General features: G+C 43.3%; 1 protein-coding gene across 2 annotated transcripts in view; it reads right to left on the reverse strand.

Moving 5' to 3' along the window:
- Positions 1 to 15,688, reverse strand: part of ZFAND3 (zinc finger AN1-type containing 3) — a 311,100-nt gene extending 295,412 nt beyond the window's left edge. Inside the window, exon 1 of one of the 2 annotated variants that reach the window (XM_044776614.2) lies at positions 14,873 to 15,688. In XM_044776614.2, coding sequence (XP_044632549.1) covers positions 14,873 to 14,943 — 71 coding nt within the window. In that variant the 5' untranslated portion in view covers positions 14,944 to 15,688. The remainder of the gene's footprint in view (positions 1 to 14,872) is intronic. The other variant, XM_044776615.2, reaches the window with a different exon arrangement.
- Positions 15,689 to 24,025: the final 8,337 nt, after the last annotated feature.

Consider the following 24,025-nt stretch of genomic DNA (forward strand, 5'->3'; position numbering starts at 1 on the left):
AGGAAACTTCTGGAGGGATATTCAAGAAACTTAACCATGAGTCTCACTCTAAAGTAGAACTAAAGGTATGATGTAGGAGGGAGACATTCTACCCATTTGTGCTGTATACCCATTTGCATTGTTTGAATTTTTTAGTATATGAACACAGTCCTTTTGTAATTTAAAAAAGGGAGGGGGGGGGCGGGCCCCATGACCCAGTGGTTAAGTTCCCGCTCGCACTCCAATTCGGCGGCCCAGGGTTTCGCCGGTTCGGATCCTGGGCGCGGACATGGCACAGCTCATTAGGTCACGTTGAGGTGGCGTCCCACATACCACAACTAGAGGGACCCACAACTAAAATATACAACTATGTACTTGAGGGATTGGGGGACAAAAAGAAGAAAAAAAAAGAGGATTGGCAACAGTTGTTAGCTCAGGTGCCAATCTTTAAAATGAAGGGAACTAAAAGATACTACAAAACTATATAGGTATATTTACATGCTATCTGAAAAAGGACTCGTATCCAGAATATATAAAGAACTCCTACAAATGAAGAAGAAAAAAGCAGAGAACACAAAAGAAAAATAAGCAAAAGGTTTGACAGGCATCTCACAACAAAGTTTAGCCAGATGGCCGACAAAGAAAGGTACTCAATTTCATTAGTCACCAGGAAAATGCAAATTAAAACCACAATGTAATAATCTTACAGACAACTAAGAAGAGACTGAGGAACACATGGAATAACCAGAACTCTCACATACTGCTGGTGGGAGTATAAACTGATACAACCACTTCAGAAAAGTGGCAGTATTTACTAAATCTAAACATATATATATATATATATATACCTTATAACCCAACAATTCTACTGCTGGGTATATACCAAAGAGAAATGAGTGCTTATGTCCACCAAAAGACACATGCAAGAATGTTCACAGCAGCATTATTCATAATACCCCCAAACCAAAAAGTAGAATGGATAAATTATGCTCTCATACAATGGAATACCACAAACCAAAGAAAAATTACTACCTCTCTACACAAATGTAGATGAATCTCACAAGGCTAAGGGAAAGAGCCAACACAAAAGAGTAAATCTTATATGGTTCCATTGACATAAAATTCAAAAACAGGCAAAACTAATCTATGGTGACAGAGGTCACATAGAGGCCTATGTAACCTTTAGGTTGGGGTATCAACTGGGGTAAGGCACAAGGAGACTACTGCCAGGGGGCTGGAAATGTACTAACTATATGTCAGTCTGGGTAGGTGGTAATTATTCAAATGTACATATGTGAAAAAAAATCAAGGTGTACATAAAAATTCATCACACTTAAGAGAATGAGAAGACAAGCCACAGAGAAAATATCTGCAGAAGATATATCCGATAATCAGGGGAGCATTATCCAAAATATACAAAGAATTCTTAAAACACAATAAGAGAGCAAAATATCTGAACAGACATCCCACCAAAGAAGATGTACAGAGGGCAAATAAGCATCTGAAAAGATGCTCAACATCACGTATCATTAGGGAATTGCAAAATAAAATGAGATACCACTACACACCTATTAGAATGGCCAAAATCCAAAACACTGACATCATCAAATGCTGGTAAGGATGTGGAGCAACAGAAACTCTCATTCATTGCTGGTGGGAATGCAAAATGGTACACGCACTTTGGAAAACAGCTTGGCATTTCTTACAAAACTAAACCCAGGCTTAACACACAATCCAGTAATCACACTCCTTAGAACTCTCCAAGTTGAAAACATGTCCAGGCAAAAACCTGCACATGAATGTTTATAACAGCTTTATTCATAACTGCCAAAACTTGGAAGCAACCAACACGTCTTTTAGTAGGTGAATTGATAACCTGTGGCACATCGAGACAATGGAATATTATTCATTGCTAAAAGCCATGAAAAGACATGGAGGAACCTTAAAAGCATATTGCTAAGTGAAAGAAGCCAATCTAAAAAGGCTATACAGGGGCCCCGTGGCCGAGTGGTTAAGCTCACACACTCCGCAGCAGGTGGCCGAGTGTTTCGTCAGTTCAAATCCTGGGTGTGGACATGGCACTGCTCATCAAACCACGCTGAGGCAGCGTCCCACATGCCACAACTAGAAGGACCCACAACTAAGAATATACAACTATGTACCGGGGGGCTTTGGGGAGAAAAAGGAAAAAAATTTTTAAAAATCTTAAAAAAAAACAAAAATAAAAACAAAATAAAAAGGCTACACGCTGTCTGACTCCAAACATATGACACTGTGCAAAAGGCAAAACTATGGAGATAGTAAAAAGATCAATGATTGCTGGGGGGTGGGGATACAAATAGGCATAGCACAGAGAATTTTTAGGACAGTGAAACTATTCTGTATGATATTATAATGGTGGATACATATCATCATACATTTGTCAAAACCCAGGGAATGAACAACAGGAGTGAACTGTAATGTAAACTACGGACTTTAAGCAATAATGACGTGTCAATGTAGGTTCATCAACAGTAACAAATTCTGGTAGTGGACGTGACAAGTGAGGGAGGCTGTGCATGTGTGGGAACAGAGCATATAAAGGAACCCTCTGTTCCTCCTGCTCAATTTGCTGTGAATCTAAAACTGCTGTAAAAAAATTTTTTTTAATTCATCAAAGTATATATTTGAACTATGAGCAGTAAACTAAGTTATGCCTCAATAAAAAAGTGGAAAAAAAGACCTAAGGAAAAAAATTTTAAGGTACTCTATAGCATTAGAAGTCAGAACAGTGATTACCTTTGAGGAGGAGGGGGCAGTGACTGGAAGAGGATAAGAGGGCTTCTTGGGGGCTGGGAATACTATTTCTTATACATGTGCTGGTTACATGGGTATATTCACTTTGTGAAAATTTACCTCACTATACACTTAAGATTCTTGTGTTTTTCACTATGTATGTTATACTTCAATAAAAAGTTACATTAAAAAAAGATACAATAAAAGTACACTAACGTACTATCTAATTCACCAATACACTCAACCTGTCCAAAACTAATCATCTCTTCCCTACAACCTACTCATTATCTTCCAGACAGAATCACTTCAACTTAAAACCTTCCAAAGTATAAAGTGTCTTCTACCAAACAAAACTGCACACCACTCACAGATGGCATTAGCTGTTGCTTTTTTTTTTTTTTGAGGAAGATTAGCCCTAAGCCAACATCTGCTGCCAATCCTCCTCTTTTTGCTGAGGAAGACTGGCCCTGAGCTCACATCCGTGCCCATCTTCCTCTACTTTATATATGGGACGCCTGCCACAGCATGGCTTGATGAGCAGTGCCACGTCCGCACCTGGGATCCGAACCGGCGAACCCCAGGCCACCGAAGCAGAACATGCACACACAACTGCTGCGCCACCGGGCCAGCCCCTAGCTGTTGCTTCTAAAATTTCACTCTGGACTTAGGAAAAAATGGATTCACAAACGACCTTTCAAAATCTAACCAGTTTATAAGTAGAACTTCTATACCCACCATATGTAACTGACACCATCTTTCACCCAGTTCCCATGTCGGAAATCTTGCTGCCTCTCTTCTCCTCTCTGTCCCCCACCCCATCTCCCAACCAATATCTCTGCTGTTACACTCAAGCCCTCCTCTCTCTAGTCCTCACCACCCCAGTGCTATGGACTGAAATGTTTGTAGACCACCCCAAATTCATCTGTTGAATCCTAATCCCAATGTACCCAAAGGAGGTGATTAGATCACGAAGGCTCTGCCCTCATGAATGGGATTAGCGTCCTTATAAAAGAGGCTGGAGAGAGGTCCCTTATCCCTCCTGCCAAATAAGGTTACAGGGAGAAGACAGCGTCAATGAGGAAGCTGGTGCTCAGCAGACACCGAATCTGCCAGCGTCATGGTCTTGGATTTCCAGCCTCCACAACTGTGAGAAATAAATTTCTATTGTTTACAAGCCACCCAGTCTATGGTATTTTCTTATAGCAGCCCCAATGGACTAAAATACTCAGATTTCGGCATACATTCATTCTCAGCTCTCCTACTAGACCATTCACTCAAGGTTGCTTTACCTAGGGTCCATAGAGCCCATAGTCCATGGATAAAAGTGTACTTAGCTCCAAGTGGTTTCCTTCATAATCACAGGCATTTTATTTTATGCATTATTCTCAGAAGGGGTCCCTGGGCTTCATCAAATTGCCAAAGCCCAAAAAGGTTTAAACGCTCTAAGTGGACTCTGGTTCCATGTTTGTACCCTCCAATTCTCCTCCACACTGCCACCAGAGTAACTTTTTTGAATATAAATATCATCTGTCATCCATGCTTAAAATCCTTAAATGGTCCCAACTGCTTCCAGGATGAAATCTAAACTCAAGAGCACAGAAATCAAGTATTTTCATAACCGGCCCCTGCTCATCTCCCCAGCTTCATCTTGCCTCCTGCCATACGCTGCAGCTAACAAAGTGCGTTGTACTTGCAATTCTCTGAACTCAGCATGCTTTCCCACTCCTCTCTGCCTTTGCACAAGGTGTTTGAACTGCCAGGAAAGCCCCTCCTCACCAACTTCACGTGGTTAACTCCTGCTCATCTGTCATACCCAGCCAAAGCACCATCTCCTCAGAAGCCCTCCTGGCCATCCTCCACTCCCAGTCCCAGTAAGATGCCCCGTCAGTGCTCTCACAGCCCTCTGTGATGATCTTCGAAAGCACTTTCCTCACGGTGTTTCGTCAATTAGTCTGCCTCCTCTTCTAGACAGTGAGCTTTCTTAGGGCAGAGGCCAGAGCAGGGTACATCATGCCTAGCAGAGCTCAAGATACACAAGAGAGAGCTTAACAAATGCTTGCTGAACAAGGGACTGGCTCTGGAAAATACCCAAACGGCCCAAAGGCTGGTCAGAAACCTCATCAACTAACTAGGTGGCACTGGTCTGGAGACTACCATAAATGCAAATTGCCAAGATGAGGCAAGATACTCCTGTGTCTATTAATCTGCCACTAATGCTCCTTCATTCAAGGCTGGGATGTTAGCCCTTAATAGATGTAATTACCATGGTCAGGCACTGTGCCAAGGGCTTGACAGGCATTAGAACTCACTAAACCTTAAAGCAACTCTAAGATATTCTTTTTTAAAGATAAAGAGGCAGACAAACTGCCCAAAGTCAAATAGAAAGTTATAAAGTCAGGTTTTAGACCCAGGACTTTGATTCCGAAGCCTATGCCTAACCAGTGAGCTCAGGTGGTTTTCTGGAGATAAGAAATCAGCATGCCCTTTGTTCTTGGGGGTGTTTTGGAAGAGACTGGGTTTGATGATAGGGGGCCCTTCATTAGCCTCTCAGCAAATGAGAAAGCTCTTATTCCCCAGGTGACACTATTATTAAATTCTTTAAGATTTAATGTAACCTCTCTCATATGTATTAGTAGCAAAATCTTTTAAACGAGAAGTGCTTGTGAGAATTTTTTTTCCAAGAACAGCTGAAGATGCGTGAAACTTTGCTGAACTCTCCACTAGGCTTGGAGGTTGAAAAGGGAGAAGAAAAATCAGTCCCAAGGAAAGGAGTTGGTCATGGCAATATCAGAAAAGGAAAGAAGCAGACTGAGTCTCCGAGGCATGCCACAGAGACACAGTGAAATACCATCCTTTAACTAGCTGAGAAGGTGCCTTTGGGCTGAGCAGATGAAAGAGCCCATGGAGTTCTAACAGATGGAACACCAATTTTGCTGAAAGCTGCTGCCATTTCCACTAAACTTAGGTTTGAAATTTATACCACAGATCTCATCCTATGATCTTTAGCACTTCTCTGTAAGACCCCAGGGGACTCACACTCCTCACTCCAAGATAAGACAGAATGTTTTCTTGAATCCTACCCACCACCTGTTCACATTAATTTCTCTAGCCCTTACAGACGTGGCCACCTCTAATATTTTGACTAGAAATTGGTGCTGGTGACCACAAAGCATCTTCATTCCTAATTACCCCACTTTCATCACCCTACTGACATCCTCATTTCCCCATCCCCCTTGCTCTCCAGTCCTCCCTTGACAATCTTCTGTGTCCTCATTCTTCCAACTCTCTTCCGAATCTGGTATCTGATACATATCTGTCTTCTTCTGCACCCCAAGTTTAAACACAAAACCAACATAGTCCATTCTTCCCGTCCCTAGCTCAACCAAAAACACATACAATGTAAGTATCTAATTTATCTACAATGAAAACTATTCAGGTAAAGCTAGGAGGCTTTCAACTACGGGATTCAAATATCTAGTCACTGTACAGTCTAAAACCAAAAGTAAGAAAATGCAGTCTTTAGGGACACGTACTTCCATATAACAGGTTTTACTATGGTTATCATTTTCTAAATTAATCCATACTCACATTATTGAGATTATAAACCCCTAAAGAGACTCTAATACACAACGTGCAACACTCCACACTTTCACTCAATTGTCCCCTTATCATTAAAGGCACAGCAACTGTTCCTTGATTAGATCCTGTCCAGTATGCACTGAAGAAAAAGACTAGCCTTGCAAATAAAATGAATGGTTTGAACACATCTTGGAAGTGCTACCGTAGTGGGGGGGAAGGGGGGGTGGTGACGACACAGATGACAGGGAGAGCTACTCAACAATGACCTATCCACAGAAACAGGAAATATAGGCCTCAGAGATAACACGAACACATCCCCCAATCAATAAAAGAACAAAACAGAAGTTCCCCTAAGCAAGCATTTTTGTGGATCAACATCCAAGAACACTCCATTTTTTTTTTAATATGCCTTAGTTTTTTCGGTTTTTTCTTTCTTGAGGAAGACTGGCCCTGAGCCTGTCTTCCTCTACTTTATATGTAGGACACCTGCCATAGCATGGCTTGACAAGCAGTGTGGAGGTCTGCACCCGGGATCCAAACTGGTGAATCCCAGGCCGCCGAAGAACATGCAAACTTAACTGCTGCGCCACCAGGCCAGCCCCACTCCTTTATTTTTAAAGGTTGAGTAGCACAGCTTTGTGTTACATTAAAAGGGAAAAGCAAATTAGATAAAACTGTATAAAGTGACACACTGTGAAGATTTTGTAATACATGCGAAGTTTCATATACACACACACAAAGACTTGAAAAACTGGTTTCTGGATTGAGTGGCATCTAAAGAAGAAAATGAAGAGTACCATCCATAACTCCCCAGGACAGAAACCAAAAGATCATAAATCCAGAAACAACTCACGCTGAAATACACCACACCTTCCACCTCCAGCTTATCTTTTATTATTTCTTGCTAATTACTATGGCCAGTTTAAGAATGACTATATTATTCAACTTACATTATGTCCCATTTGTTATGTCAAAGAAGAATTCTTTCAGGAGATAACACTGCCAACACATCTATCCATATAAGGCACCCAAGAAAGGGTTGAAAATTGAAAAACGATGACCTGAAATAGGCAGAGACTTTGAAAGCAAAGACATGATCAGCAAAGCCATCGACCCAAACTGTGTTCAAATTCCTGCTCCCACCCTTCCAGTTCAGTACCATAAGCTACAGAAACTTCCTCACACCATGTTCAGGAATGCTACCAACTCAAGCATATAATATAAAAGCAAATGCTTGGCCAAAGAACCTGACTGCAAGAAGAGTATTTGTGATGCTTTTGAACGGTCAGAGTACTTCCAGGAAGTGTGACTGAGAGTGTGATTATTTTATATAAATGCACTTCAACTTACCAGTATAGAAGAGTCCAAGAAGTAGATAACATCAACAGCTGTTACTACATTCCACTCTACTTTAGCAGAAAGAAATGAGAAAAGGCACTCCCCAAAAGGTCCCAAGTACAACGTCACCAACCTCACTCTTGCCCAGGTCATTAATGAGGCAGCAATGAGGCTAAATAGAGCCTGTCCACAAACTAGAAACACAAAATGCTGTGGTGTGACGTGGTCTGCCCCTACTCCTATCCCCGCCTCCACCAACCAGAGTGGTAGGTGCCAAGCTGCATCAGTGACCTCTCCCAGGACATTCTTCTGCCCTAATACAAAATCGCATCTGCCTATGGTATAGGACATCTGGTACAGCTGAAAGAACAGAAGCAGTCAGCTAGTACTGGATCTTCTTCCTACTGCATTCTTTCTTCCCCCGGTTAACAGCTGTAGCCACAACCTCAGATATCCAGCACTGTTTGCAGTTCTGTCCCCTGGCCTCAAGGATGACATAGCATTTTCATTCATCTTATGCCATTACCTCAGCCTGGTGCATAGCAGATCAGTTTGGTTTTGCCCACTGCTGCAGGATATGCCAATACACTCCACCTTCCTCTTTACATAGGGGCTTGAATTTACCAGAAAATCCAATGCACTTATCCCTAATCACATATCAAAAGCTGCCATATGAGATTTACATTTGTGAAAACAAATACTATTCCTCTACAGAAGTTACAGTCCAAAGTGAACAGCTTCAAAAAATCTTCTCACTAAAGAGAAAAAAAAAAATCGATTTCTCTCTTAGTCCAACATTTCCCTGTATAGGCCTCTGAGGTTGCCAGTTTAATAGTGCTAAGAGCAAAGATGACTGACTCAAAAGTTAACCTGAAAAAAACGTTCAAATTATAAACTAACTTGTACTGAAATGTTAATTCCCAAAACTGATCAAAGGAGCAGTTCCCAGTAATCTAGATTAACAATAGCATTGCTTCCTCCCAATGGAAATAAAATATGTTACAGCTGGAAAGAAACTTAGAGCTAAATTAGACAAGTCCCTCATTTTCAGAATATGAGAAAAAAGGGATCTGGAGAACTTACAAGAAAATAGGCTTAACGGTCAACTATATCTCAATAAAACTGGAAAAAGAAAACAGGATTGAAAATCCTGGCTGCCTATCAGGTCAACATTCTAGAAGAGCACTGTCCAACAGAACTTTCTGGGAGGATGAAGCGTTTTATATCTGTGTTCCCCAATAGGGTAACCACTAACCACTGAGCTAGTGAATACCTCAAATGTAGCTATTGTAACTGAAGAAGTGAATTTTTTATTTTATTTAATTTTAATTAGTATGAATTTAAACTGCTACATGTAGCTAGTGACTACCATAACAGCACAATTCTAGAATACAGTCTTAGATTCCGGTTATTAAAAACTTCAAAAAAAGTTGCTTAACCTCTCTTGTGCATTTAACACATATAGGAAACTTCCTCCTTATGTCCAAATACCTCATTCAGCAACATACTCTTGTTACACAGGGACCCAATCCAAAGCAGGTCAACCTGTTTCTCAAAGCCCCTCATAGAACTGAGTGACATCAGTGTCATCCACCCAGTTGGAATGAATGGCCTCTTTTGCAAATCACTCTGACACAAAGTCCCACAACAAGCCTGAATCTGGACGATTTTTTAAGCGTTTCATTAAAATTATACAAGTGGTGGGCGGCAACCAATCACTTTCTACATGTGGCTTTGATGAGACACGAAACTTCACCTTTCTTCAAAAAGAAAAAGGAATTTTTAACCTCAATCTTCATCTATGATAATCGTAAGATTTCAAATTTTCCAACAGTTTGCACAGACACAACCTTTTTATGACCTAATAAAAAACTCAAATTATATTAGTTCTCACCCTCTTAGTACTTTGTTCTCAGTAAATAAGAAACACCCTGGTGTATTAAATATTAAGGACTTTATTCATTTCAGAGGATTCTTAGCCTTGTGATTTTTCCAGCTAGGAAAAGGTTAATTTGTGAAAACTAATGTAAACTTTAATATCATTTAAGATTATGAAGAGATTTTTAGTCAAAACTTTTTAGTACAACTGAAAGTGCTGAGTTCTCTTTTTTGGAATGGGAAGGAGGACGGGGAAGGAGAAGGGTGACCGGGGAGAAGAGGTTAATACCAAAAGAGGCATATGTCCTACATGTTCACTGGATCTAACTTTAAAAAGCTATTGCCTCAAACCAATGTAAACAAAGACGATGTTTTCTCAAAAAAAAAATTATCTCCCAGTATTCCATCACATCAAAGAGTCAAATTTCATATTTTCTGGATGCCCCCAAATGTAATCAGGAAAACAGAGCAAACAGATAAATGTACTGACAGTGAATACTTCATTTAAATCATGTCATATCTTCAGACGCACACAATACTCAAAGATGCAAAGTAAAACTGCACAAACAAGCTGTTTTGTTTTTAAGAGAATGTTTAAGGGGGTTTTGTAATCAAAGGATAATTAGTGACATCACTGGAATGAACAGTCTACTGATTAACTAGTGATTCACGCTGTGTTCTCATCAACTTGAAAGCCCAGGTTAAGCTGGTTGAAGCGTGGCAACATGTCCCAACTGGGAAAGAAGATGGGACTGAGACTGAAGAACCAAACGAGTGTAAGGGCCACACACTGCTGGGAGCCAAGCACGCTAGCCAGATGACTCACAAAGTGACAGAAACAGTGTTCCACATGAACTCCCAAAGCCTAGGCCCAGGGAAAACAAAAGAAAAAATATAGATAGATAGAAAGATTCTGTTTAAGCTAACTAGTCAGTATCTTGTGATTGCCAAAAGTAAAATGTAATAAAACAAATCACGTTATATGTTCAATCAACTTTCTACTAGAAACCATTCCAGGAAAGGAATTTATTTTGTGAGACTACTCTTGATCTCTGCCTAACCCTATCTTTATTTAAAATACATCATTATCTAACAGATTTAGTTGGTAAGTTAAATGCTTCAACAGAATAGATCACAAAACTAAAATACTAATAAAATCTGTTTCCCTAAAGAAAATGTACCTTGTAATATTTCTTTTATGACGTGATTAGAAAGAAGAGCTCTTTTATTAAAACAATGAATAGTTTACCTAATAAATTCCATATTTAAATACTCCATTATTCCCCAGATACCAGACTCAACATTTATGTCTACTATACTTTAAGCTTATTTATGAAAGAAATACTTCCAAAGTTTCCATAATATTACATTGTGATAGAGATTGTTTCCAATTGTAAAAGCAAAGTATCAATAACAGTAATTGGATTTTTATACTTAATAAGTAGAAGTAGAAAAAAAGTCCATGTTTCCTCATCCTACCTAATTATCCTACTATCCTATAATACAGTCAGTATCTTGTCTTATTCTTCCTATCTTTTTTTAACATATTAGGCCTGCCCTTTCAACAACTTCTGAAAATATCTGTGAAGAATCTACACGCAAATCAGTACATTTTAAATGTCTAAACAATGGAAAATGTGGCTTCAACTAATACCACTTGTATGTGTATAGTTTAAAAATGCTTTCGTGTATGTATATATTTCAACTAAACAAAATGTACTAATAGTACTAATACACTAAACATACTAATGTAACTATTTCATTTCTGATTTGACAATTACAAACTTATATGTTTCTGCGTGATTACTGAATGCCTAAAATGAGCCAAGAAAATGCTCATATTCCACTAAAAGTTTTAAGTCCATGTCTCAGGGAAAAACTATTTATGGTCATTAACCTAAAAACACTGTATGTATGCACTATACAAACAACTTCCAACTTTTATAAAGAGGTACATCTTCAACAATTTCCAAGACAGCAAAGTTTCTCAGTGGAGAGATGGTACCTGCATACAACACAATATAAACCAAGAGGGAGAGAACCAGAAACTTCTAAGTGTTCTAAGCACTAACACATTTGCATCATACGCTCCTCCTGTCATTCTCATAACTGCGCTCCCACCAGACCTCAAAGCTCTCCTATTTAACCTAGCTCCACGGATTGGTGTCCTGACTAAACAATGCTGGGCAGCAAGAACTACAGCCTAAGTCACTGGAGACAAGAGCAATCCTAAAAGAACTGCCTTTACTCTGCTGGTGCCAGAACATTCTGCTGAAAGGCTCCTCTGCAAAGGGCTGGGTGTGGGCCCTGGCTAGCTGACTTCACAGACCTACAGCTTCCACAGATTGCAATGCTGACTGAAGTTTTTAGGGAACATACTCATCTTCATTTTCATGAAAGGAAAAGGCAAAAGATATCTCCTGAATGGCTTTCACATCTGTCCACTTCTCTCCATTCTCCCTGGCCACTATACAGGTGCAGGCCACCATCATCGCTGGCCTGGATTACCCTTCCTGACAAATCTTCTGTACTTAAAAATACACTGCGTACATACATACACCACGTTCATACAGACGCACACAATCATACCCGCACACCCAAGTCACTCTCAAGATCATCCAATAATCTTTCATATTGAAGTAACTCATGTCACTACCTGCTCAAAGTTCTTCAATAGCTCCCAGTGGACTCAGGATAAAGTCCAAAGTCCTAAGCATTACCTATGGGGCCCTGTATCACCAACTTCTTTCACCATCTCAGCTTCATCTCTAGCCAATTCCCCTTCACAATCTACCAATCGACCTCAATGAACTTTCAGTTCCTCAAACTTGTAGTGCTCTCTCTCACATCCAGGCCTTCAGCCATGCTATTCCTTCTGCCTGAAAGAAACACTCTTCCATTTCCATTCTCTCCTATCCTTCCTGCAGGACTAGGCAGGTGTCACTTCCTCCAGGCTACCTTCCTCCACCTCCATCTCAGCTAGGGTAGGCGTCCTTCCCATTGCACCCTGTACCAAATCTAACACACCTTATTGTAACTGTCACTTTATTTCTCTACGCCCCCTGCTCCCAAAGAATGGGACTAGCGTCCCCTCATCCACCAGCAGATCAGAGACAGTCAAACATTTGTTGAATAGATTCTGAGTTTACGTACTGAACATAACATGAATGTAGCCCATGCAGTAAGGGAAAGTCAGTTATTAAATAACGGAGACTAGGCGGCAATTTCATTATACTTTGGTATAAAATTCAAACTACACAGGTGCCTACAAACACGTTTAGGAAAGGTTAAAACATTACATATTAAAAAGAACATTTTTCATCAGAAAAAATATTAGTTTTGTGCTCACTACTCCTGTTAAGCAAACTGCAGTTCATTAAAAGTGCCAGATTGAAAGTATCAAAAAAGATGCCCTGGTTGCTTACAGATCAAGTATGGCACCAGGGTAACTATTCCTCTCTGCTACTACCAAACTCTCTCAGCATTACTCAGAACTCTGCTGACTACAGATAAAAGGCTATTCCATGTCCTTAGTTTCCAAGTCTTGCTATAGGTCTTTCAATAAGAATTCCACTCATAACGGTCCCAAGGACACAAACATGTTGCCAGGAAACAGACCTCTGATACATCCTGGGCAATAGTCGCCATTGGCAGCTACTTTCTTTGAGCCACATGTCTTCTTACAATGAGTTACAATCTGAGGCTTGTGACACAAGATTTTTCCAGGGCAGCAGACTGATGTCATAAACATGATGATACTAAGCACTCTACAGAGCTCACTAGCTCCACCCTAAACTCCCTGTGTGCAAGGGGCAAGTTATCCACCCTCCCTAAGCCTCAGTTTCCCCACCTACAAATAAAGAGATAATGGTTCCTACCTCACAAAGATTCCTATGGGAATTAGACTGTCCATGAAAGTACTTAGCAGACAACACAAATGTTATTTTCAAATCAAAAAGGGAAAACTATAAAACCTAAAATATTTTCACATCTTCAGAACTTTTGGTAATGCCATAACTTATATTTGACTAATGTCCTTCTGGGAATTTTCTTGAGAAAGAATAGGCAGAAAGATGAGTAAATGGCAATCTATTTCTTTGTCATAACCTTTGGATTTGACAATTTCGACAGAAACCTAGACTAAGATCCACTTTCTAATCTTTCTCTGTACTCCCAAAAGTCCTTGCCTTAATTTGTACCCTAACCATTCCCAGATCTGGGAGATAGCCAAGATAAAATACTTCAACACATCTTCCCAAGATGTCCTCACGAGAAATAACATCTCCTTACTGCCTCTATGCACCTCCAAATATACTAAGTCTTCGAGAAATAAAACAAAAAAAAGCCTCAATCACAAAAATTAGCCTTCACAGTCTCCAGTTTCCTTACAAGACAACTAGAGTCATAAGGCATGATGGAGGCACCTGTTAGGTAAGAGGGATGCTAATCCATGAAACTCAAAAGTGTTACACGGAGAATTTAAACTATAACTATAGGTGAAAAGTTGATTTTCCACCTCATATTTTTTCACTCGAACACAGGACGGCCAAGTAATAATATATGCTAGCCAATCTGAATATTTTTTTCATTTAAAAAAAAAATGGGGGGAAGGGAATTTAAGCCTATTGAGCAAATTGGCTCTCACGTCCCCAAGCCAGGCTGACTTAATTTTTTTTTGTTTTTTGGTGTTTTATTGACAAGGAAATTTTACGGATCTTCTGAAACGTGTTTTAAATAAAGGTGAGAGCTCAACAGTTTCATAACTTTAGCCCAGCCTGAGTTCTGGGCTCGATTGTTAAAAATGGGTGACGTGTGAACAGCTTCCTAAAAGCAAATGGGGCACTGGGATATAATTTAGGAAGTGATGATGCAAGTCTCCGGGGGACAGGGAGGAGGGGAGGTGAAAAAGTCAGAGGAAATACCCTCCGGGTGCCTGAGCACCAACTCATCCCAAGGGGGGAGGAAGGGCTGGCCTCCACACGCCCAGGGAAGGGGGCACCCAGCTCCACCCGGAGGTGCCAACGCCGCCCCCTCCTCCCTCCCCGCTGCCCTGCCCCCCTCCCCCGTGGCCCAGGCGGCCCCTGCTGGCCCAGCCTCAGGCAGGCGAGTCCCAGAGGGTGGCAGCGCACCCCGGGCAGGGCCTTCTCTGCCCACCTCAGCTCCCCACCCGGCGCCCCTCCCCGGGACGCGGCCCCTGCCCCCTCCCCGTAGGCCCGGCTTGGGCCCAGCCCCCAGGGTTCCGGCCTCTCCGGGCCCCGAGGCCTGCCGGGCAGCCGCGGCGCCCGCGCCCCCGGCCCCCGCCCCCACCCGGCCGGGCACTTACCCCCAGAAGCCGCAGGGACAGCGAGGCGGCAGGCTGGGCGCTTTGCTGCGCTCGCTCCCGGCGTCTCCCATGGTGCTCGGCGGCGGCGGAGCTCGGCGGCGGCAGTGGTGGCGGCGGCTGGGCCTGGGCCCCGCTCGGAGGAGGAGGCGGCGGCGGCGGCGGCGGCGGCGGGGGGCTCGGGGCGGGGGGAGGGGGAGGGAGCGGGCGCGCGGGCGGGCGCGAGTCCGGGGCTCCGAGCCGGGATTCCAGGCCGGTCAGCTGGAGGCGGGCCGCACCACTCGGCCTGAGGAGACGGGGGGGCCGGGGGAGGCGCGGCGAGGAGAGGGAGGGGAGCTGAGAAGGAGGGGCGTGCGGGTGAACCGAGGACCGCGGGGGAGGAGAGAAGACCCAGCGCCCTCCGCAGCTCCCACTGCCGCCCCGGCCAGAGTGATGTCCCGTGCGGCGGTGCTGGGAAGGACCTGCGGCCCCCGCCGGCTCTGGCGCAGCAGCGGCCGCTGTGAAGCCCGGGGCCCCGCTCGCTCCGTAACACCCTCCGCTCCCCCGGAGGCTGCGCTGACCGGACAATGGCCGCTCCGCCCCCTCCCTGCTCACGCACCCCTCCCAAGGAGTCACAATGGTCTCGCCCGGGGGAGCCGCCGCCAAAGCCCAGCAGCTGATCAGCTGGGATCCGGGCGTGCCACTTTGTTCAGCACTTCAAAGGCGGAGTGCGGGGCTGTGGGCAAAGCCGAGAGGGTCGGGCTCTCCCTCGGCGACGCGCCTCTGAGGCTTTCGTATTCTTGGAACTTTTAAGATCTGACGCAAACTTATCTTCCTCCCGTCTGAAGAAGGGGAGCAGGGTTCTGGGTATTCTTGGGCGCGTTGCCTCCCCCCACACGCTAATGGTACGCCCCAAGCGGGAGGGGGAGGAGCTGATTAGTTGTTTAGGGTAAGTTGGGCCAGTCCCAGAGCGGCGGCCGAGCGCTGCGCATGCGCCCGGAGACCCCGTAGCCGGGTACAGGGAGGGGCCAGGAGCGAGCGCTTCCAAACCCGGAAGTGGGTCTCGGTCTTCCCGGGGATCCCGGGGTATTCAGCTGCTGTGGAGGTCCGCAAACCCGCCGCTCTGCGCCCTGGGGGATGCCAGGGAGCGTTTGTCCACAAACTGCCAACCACCTGGAAATCTCTCTTCGCAGTCTCCCCACTCTTCCAGTTCCACGCGGAGAACTGGTCTCTAGGTAGCAATGAGCTGATGGAAAATGTCCCTCCGCTACCCCGACCCAGCAAGGGAGGGGGCGGGAGGGTAGTGTCTCCGTCGGGTTCCGTGCTCCTCCACTATCGGTACCCCCAGCGTCAAAGACGCAAGTCCACTCCCTATGCCTAGGCTAGGAGAACCTCAATTTCTAGACTGGACATGTTTGGTTTTTAGAGGGAGTTATGGCCAAATCAGTGATAGAAATTGATAAGTGACCAAGTAAGTTTGAGCCACTGAATAATGAGTCCTGAAGCGTTTCTTGTCTTTGATCCTGAACTCAGTCTGAGCTCCAGCCAATCGTGAGCAGAAGGCGATTGTTGATGACTAATTTTAACACGGAGGAAACTTCCTCCAGACGTCCTGGAGAGATGATCCACAGCTGAGGCCTTCTAAGTTCCTGCTACTTCCAGGAAGTCTTCCTGGCTCTTAGAAGTAGCTACTGTGTACCCTCGACCTGCCGGAGATAAGAGAGCCTCAGAGGGTATTACCTAGATTAATTTTATTACCAAATATTACTATTTTATTTCTAGGTATACTATTCTGTTTGTGTATGCTTTGTGGACTTGTTAACGTTGGTGTCGTTTCTTTTGGCCTCCAAAGGGCAAGCATTACGTTTAGCTTAGCATCCTCCTAAAGATGCTGTTGATGATGAAGACAACGATAGCAAAAATCAAGCCATTTAGAGCCAAAGTACCCCCAAATGTGAGTGCTGCTTTATTTTGTGTAATACTTAGTTTCGACTTTGGATTTTCACAAGCCTTCAATAAATATTTCTGTCAAAACTTCAGAGAATGGATGAAGCTGTACAGCACACCTAGCTTTCATTGGACTCATATTGGCCTTAAATCTTCATAAAATTGCCATATTCGTGAAAGACTTACAGCCTTTGAGCTTAACAAACTGAGATTAAGTGGGACTCTCTGTTGGCATCTTGATGATTTTCTTTTATATATGGAAAAGGTAACCCTAAAACCAAAAGGAAATTTAACTGCTTGCCTACCTGTCTGTTTGCCGGCTTTTCAATTTAACGAGCATTTATCAAGACCCTTATCCTCACTTCAAGAAGCAGCAGGGATTAATTAGTATCTATGAATCCCAAATCCCAGCAGAAAGAACCTTATTGGTCTAGCTTATGTCAGGTTGTCTATTCTTGGTATAGTCACCTTTAGCCAGTGGAGCACTATGTAGTCAGGGCTCTTTGTTTTGTAATGTAAACATGGCTGTCAGAGGCCCATCCTTGTAGCCTGCAGTTCTCAAAGAAGGTTGGTTATGTTCTTGGCAAAGTTTCCAAAAGGTATATACCACCGACCAAAAAAGGAGTAAATTACAGCCTGAAATTCAAAAGTGTAAAGAACAATGGACGTGATCAAGAATTTTCCAACAAACTCCCACTTAAACTATTTCAGGCCTAAATTTCAATGGCATTCCCTCAAAGAAGCCATCGCTGATCCTCAGCCGCAATTAAAATTATGTTGCCCCATTTTTATCTTCTGTGGTACCTTTTTCCTTTGCAGCACCCATTACAGTTTATAATTGAATATTTATTTATGTGTCTCCTCTCCAAAGATCATGTTTGTTTTGTTCACTGCTATATGCACAACGCACAGGGCACATATGGTAAGGTATTCAATAAATATTTGTTGAATGAATAAAAGGCACAATAATTTTTTAATCCATGTGAAACCCATATATGAATTGTCATCTTAATCACACTGTCCTGAAGGAATGTCTCTTATCACCACCCACCTTCCCTAGAAGACACTGAAACTCACTGCAAGATTTTTCATCACACAGTAGTTGTATGAAATGAGACCCAATGTACATCTGCTTCCTTTTATGATGTTCCTGGCCGGCTGACTCCTCACTCTTAGTTCCCAAGGTTTCTTTCTGAAGAGCCCTTGAACCAATTTCTATAATATGCCCACTTGGTTGGCCAAAAGCTCAGAGAGGACATAAAATTTCAGGGCATCATCAAATTAGGGGACCAAAGTGCGGGGGTAATTGGCAGAAGTGCTTTTGTCATAATTGTCTTGACTCTTTTCCTAGTGTGGATTATGTTCCAGATGAACCTGTGATGTGACTCCTGGGGGCAGTTTGCAATCACCATTGGCCCAAAAGGAGCCATCTACGAGCTCAGTAGGGTCTAGTAAAGGATGATATTAATGCTTCAGCAGCCAGCACTCTTGAAGTTGCAACTGAGGCTGTAAGGGAAAGATCCTGGTGTTACTAAGGGCAGGGGCGCGCAGGCACTGCTTTCCTGGTAATACTGAGTCCAAAGAACTTGGCCATAGAAGACACAACCAAAAAGTAGGAGCTTGTAGAGACTCAGAGAAAGCAGATGGTCCTCCAACTTTGATTCTAATCCTTACCTCACGACTCTAACTCCCAGTTCAAACCCTTTCATCATCATAATTCATTCTCCCTGGTATTAGCCCCATTGTCCAATCCAAACTCTAGCCTCAGTGTTAATCCTAATCCTAATATTATCTGTAACATTTGATCCTAGATTTCAAACCTAATCCCAACCCTAATTCCAGGAGCTTAACAAAGGCACCTTGCCTTGCCACTGAGTTATTTTCCCCAGCTCTTCTTTCTTGTGTCTCTCTCTTTTTTTTTTTTTTTTTTTTAGGAAGATTAGCCCTGAGCTAACTACTACCAGTCCTCCTCTTTTTTTTTTTTTTTGCTGAGGAAGCCTGGCCCTGAGCTAACATGCGTGCCCACCTTCCTCTACTTTATATGTGGGACGCCTACCACGGCATGGCATGCTAAGCGGTGCCATGTCCACACCCAGGATCTGAACCGGTAAACCCCGGGCCGCCGAGAAGTGGACTGTGCAAACTTAACCACTGTGCCACCGGGCCAGCCCCTCTTGTGTCTCTCTTAACCCTGACCCACTCCTGAGAATAGAGAACCCTATACTATAACACCCTGGCCCTTTCCAGTTTCAATAATCCTACAGAAGTAAAGAGCCTTGGGCTGCCAGGAAAGAAAAAATGGAACATCTCACCTGCACAGGACACAGAGACCCTGCCTAGTCACAACATGTCGTCTTGCCTAATTCAGGAGCTGCTAAGCCTCTCAAAGACCAGAAAAGATGCAATCTAAGTCACCTGTATAGACTCAGAGCAGAATACCCGAGACCCTTCTGCAAAATGATTGGGTTAGATTAGATGAGTGGCTTTTAAACCATGTTCTTGGAGCAAGAATTCTGGTTTCTGATTTTCTTCCTCACTTGGGTTTGGTTTTCCAAAGGAAAAAAGAAAACGTTTTTTTTTTAAAGTCACTGAACCAGGCCCTCTCTAAGGTTCCTTCTGGCCCTCGAGTTTTCTGATGTGCACTTGATTGTTCTAGGCACTTACAGTCCAGTTGGCACGGATAAACTTTCAGAGCCAAGGGAAAAGAAGAGCAACCAAGCATACCGTCTCCAGCCCTTCTCAGGAAACTAAAAATAAATTAAATAAAATGAATAGTGTGATGGAGAGAGAGGGGAGGAGAAGAGAAAATGCTGCCATTTCACGTCCCATGTTCTCACGTTCATGAAGCGATTGCTGATTTCCTGCTGCTCACACCCATCTTGGTGTAAAATTTGATTTTACTGACTTTTAAATTTCTTTTCAAGAATGGAAATATCATTTTTCCCAGAAATACTTGACCTTTGTGGGGGAAAAAATTCACATAATGAGAAAGCTAAAGTCCTCCCTAATACCAGCCCCCAGAGATACCCTTTGTTAGCGATTTGGTATGTAGCCCTCCAAGCTTTTCATTTATATATGGTTATATAAATGGGGTCATTCAGCACATAGATACTCTAGCTGATTATTTTTAACTTAGAAATATGTCATGAACATCTTCCATATCTATGCATATAGCTTTGCAGTATTGTCTTATAGCTAAACATATTAGTCAGGGTTCTCCGGAGATATATACGAAATATATATACACATATGTGTGTGTGTATATATATATATTATTGGTTAGGGTACATACAAAACCATACATATAAAGTATCATGGCCTTTTGATCTACCGAAGTCTTTAACAGGTTGGATGAGGCCTGCCCACAGTGGGAAGGGCAATCAGCTCTACTCAGTCTACTGATTCAAATGTTAATCTCAGATACACCCAGAATGTCCAACCAGATATCTGGGCATGTCATGGCCCAGTCAAGCTGACACGTAAAATTAGCCATCACACTAAAATCATGGGCTCCAAAGTCAAGCTGCTAGAGTTCAAATGAGGCTTCTACCACCTCCTAGCTTGGAGACTTCGGGGAAGATGCTTAGCCTGTCTGTGAGATTCCCCATCTGTTACAGGAGACATCTGTAACGGGCTGTGCCCAGTTTCTCTTTGGTGGTCCTGCGTCTCCTTCTCCCAGGCCTTCTCGAAGATGCACACACTAACTAGGTTTAGTCAGGGAGCCCAATCCTCTGACCACAAGAATTCAGATTGCCTGAGGGAGAGCCAGCGCCTCCCTGGGCTACCTTACTGTCTTTGCCTTCTAAGATCAAATGTCCTTAGGACCATGTAAGCCCAGAGCTACTGAGAGACCTGCCATGTGGAGCAAGGATACCTGAGGATCGAGCCAATATAGAGGAAAGAAGAGAGATGGAAAGAGAGAAAGATTAAATCATCAAGACATTGTTTGAGTCCTTGAATCCAACTAAGTCTGAACCAGGACCACCTCTGGACTTTTCAGTTACATGAACCAATAAATTCCTTTTTTTTTTTTTTTGTCTAAGCTAATTTGAGTTGTTTCAGTATGTTTCAATGAGAAAAGTCCTGACTATGCATAATAGTATCTACCTATGTCATAGGTTTAGTGTGAGGATTAAATTATAAAATCCATAAGGAACTCTTAGCCTAGTACATAGCATATACTACAGGCTCAGTAAACACTATTATTATTCATTTCTTTTTTAACGGCTGCTGATCACTCTACTGTACAGTTGAATCATTGAATGAAGCCCCTCTTGATTCATGTGTTCTATCATTCATTTGTTTATTCATTCAGCAGACACTTTTTGAGCACCTATTATGTGTTAGGCACTCTTTTAGGCATTAAGGATGCAGTGGTGAGTGAGACAGATAAGCTTCCTTACTCTAGCTGTGCTTATTCTCTAGTAGTGGAGGCAGGCAATTAAAATTTTTTTAATGTCTTGAAGGACAGTTAGGTCCAGCTTTCCACTTTTATAAAATATTTTACAATGAACATTTGCCTGTTTGTACTATTAATGTCTTGGAGAAACTTTTTAGAAAAAGAACTGCAATACCATTTCACATTTGCTATATATAGCCAAAGTTCCCTCCAGAAAGGTTGTACCAATTTACACTCCCTCCAACAGTGAGTGAGAGGGCAGAATTCCCCGCACCTCAGTAGCCTTGGGAGATCATTACTCTTTTTAATTGTTGCCAATGTAGAAAAATGACACCTAATGGATATTTTAATTTGCATTTTTTGGTTATTAATGAGGTCCAGATTATTTTTGTATCATATATATATGCCATTTGAATTTGGATTTATTTTTGTGTGCATTATCTGTTTGCATCATCTGTTTAGATCCTTTGTCCATTTTTCTACAAGGATTTTATTTCTTATGTAGTTTAAGATATTGATATTAAGAGTATTAACCTTTCATCATATGTACTGCAAATGATTTCTCTGTTGTTTGTCTCTTAACTATATCGAGGCTTTTGATTTTCAAGAATCTAAAATGCAGGGGAACTGTGAGAATTGACCTTGGCTAATGTTTGAATCGCCAACATGGGCAGCTTTTTTCTTAAGGCTTCTTGTTGCCACTTACAGGAGAAAAAAGGAAAAGAGAGAATTAAAGGGAAAAAGACAGGAAATAGCAGAAGATGGGGGCCAAGCACTGAGGGGAATCCCATCCCCTCGGCCTGCCCAACCCTGCCTCATCTTGGGCAGGCTCAGCTCTGAGGCAAATGGCCAAGCCCTCTATGGGTCAGCCCAGGCCCTTGGGCTTGGTACCAGCCCTGAGCTCCCTGGGGTGAATCATCCAGGACATACATCTCAGCCTTCCCATTTCCTGTCCAGAGGTGGAAAAGCAGCCAGGAGCTGTGGCCCTATAGCTCTGTCAGCCCCCAGGAAGGAGTCTAAAGTTTCCCATCAAGTCCCTTGTTGAAGTTTGCAGAGGTAATTTCTAGGAGTGAACGGCACCTTGTGTGGCCAGGCTGGGCTTCAAGAACTGACCCAATGAGGAGAAGCAAGGGTATTTGAGGAAGGGATAGTGGTTGGGAAAAAAGTGTTTGAATTCATTGTTAGGATGAAATTAGGGAGGGAGCCAGAGTGGGAGGGCTTGGACTGGGGAGTCAGAGACAGGTGTTTAGAATGCCAAGCAGACTAGTGGCTCAGGGAAGTGGTTATGACTGGGCAAGAGGCTTCCATGTCCAGGCTGGGGTTGGAAGGCTAACGCTAGTGTCTTAGTGTGGATCCTCCACCAGACGCTGACCCTGCAACAAGAACTGGAAGGTGCAGAGGACACTTCTAGGGATGGCAAGGTAACCAACAAAGGGCATGTCATCAAACCAGCTATCGCCGGGAGTGACTAGAGTTCAGGGACTAGTCCTGCAAGGACTGTGCACAATCACACCTTGAAGTTATCCCAGGTGAGGGCTGGGGGACTGGGTATTTACATCCACTTCTGTTCATAGTTGGCAGCTGCTCACAGCATTTCAGCCTGCCTTGTGCTGGCTGAGCAACCTTCCCTCTTTCAGAGAAAGCCCTCAGGCAGAGAGGTACAGGAACTGTACATTGGAAATTAGCGGGATGACTGAAGTGGGAAGTCCCAAGGGATATGGATGGGGCACCTGCAGTGTCTGCTATAGCTGGGGATAGTGTGTGTATATAGATTTGGGGAGTGTAATATCTCGTAAAATGATCCGGGGTTTCTTCCTAAGGCTATGTTGCCTTCTGATTAGGAGTCAGGGAGCAGAGGTAAGGTTACAATTGGGACTAGAGAATTAGGGTTCTATTAGAGGCAATCAGAGAGGCTATTCATTCTGCCCAAAGTTACACAGCTAGAAGGTGGTGAGCTGGGGCAGGATGCAGCCTGGTCTGTGTTGCTCCAAAGCCTGTCAAGAGGACAGAGTACGGGATGGCCTCATGAAGGGAGGGAGGCATCCACAAGATCCTTGCCTCCTGGGCTTCTTCCCCAGCAGCCACGGAGTGGGGCTAGGAAGAGGCTGTGCAGCTGCCATCTGTTCTCTTGGCTCCACTGCCTGGCAACTGCCCGCCCATGTCTGCTCTCTGCTCCGGAGGAGGATGCATTCCTCCACGGCCCATCGGGCAGGACGAGGAGCTGTGCCCTCGCCAGGGCTGCACCACATGATGGATTCAATGATTATGACTTTCTGATGTGGGGGCTGCTCAGTGATGTAGCAGACCCAATCCCATCTGGTGTATCTTTCTTGAAAGAGCTGCTGGAAGGAAAAAAATCTGCATACTGCTTATGCAGTAGGAGTGTGTGCGTGTGCACAAAGGTATAGGTGTGAACACGGTTGTGAATCTGGATGTGTGCGTGCACACACACAGGTGTGGATGTGAACACTGGCAGTCCAAAACCATTGTGGTTCTATTTCCTTCTCAGAGATCACTTAGCAGATAAGTCATTGATAAATAATGATGCTACCGTTTTTTGAGTACCTTCCATATGCCAGTAACTGTGGCAGGTACTTTAAACACGTTGGTTATTGTAGTTAATATAAATCTTACAACTGCCATGCAAGAGAAATTTTATCTTCTTCATCCTGCAGGTGAAGAAACCAAAGTTCTCAAGGCTGAATGAGTTGCCCAAGGACTTAATTTTGAAGGGTTAGAGCCAGGATTTGAGATTATGTCTCTGATTCTGCAGCATATTTAATTTTCATCTTCTACCAAATTTTCTCGGAATGAGAATGAACAAGCAAGCT

Source organism: Equus asinus, chromosome 8 (assembly GCF_041296235.1).
Source record: "Equus asinus isolate D_3611 breed Donkey chromosome 8, EquAss-T2T_v2, whole genome shotgun sequence".
In the NCBI taxonomy this organism is placed as follows: Eukaryota; Metazoa; Chordata; class Mammalia; order Perissodactyla; family Equidae; genus Equus; species Equus asinus.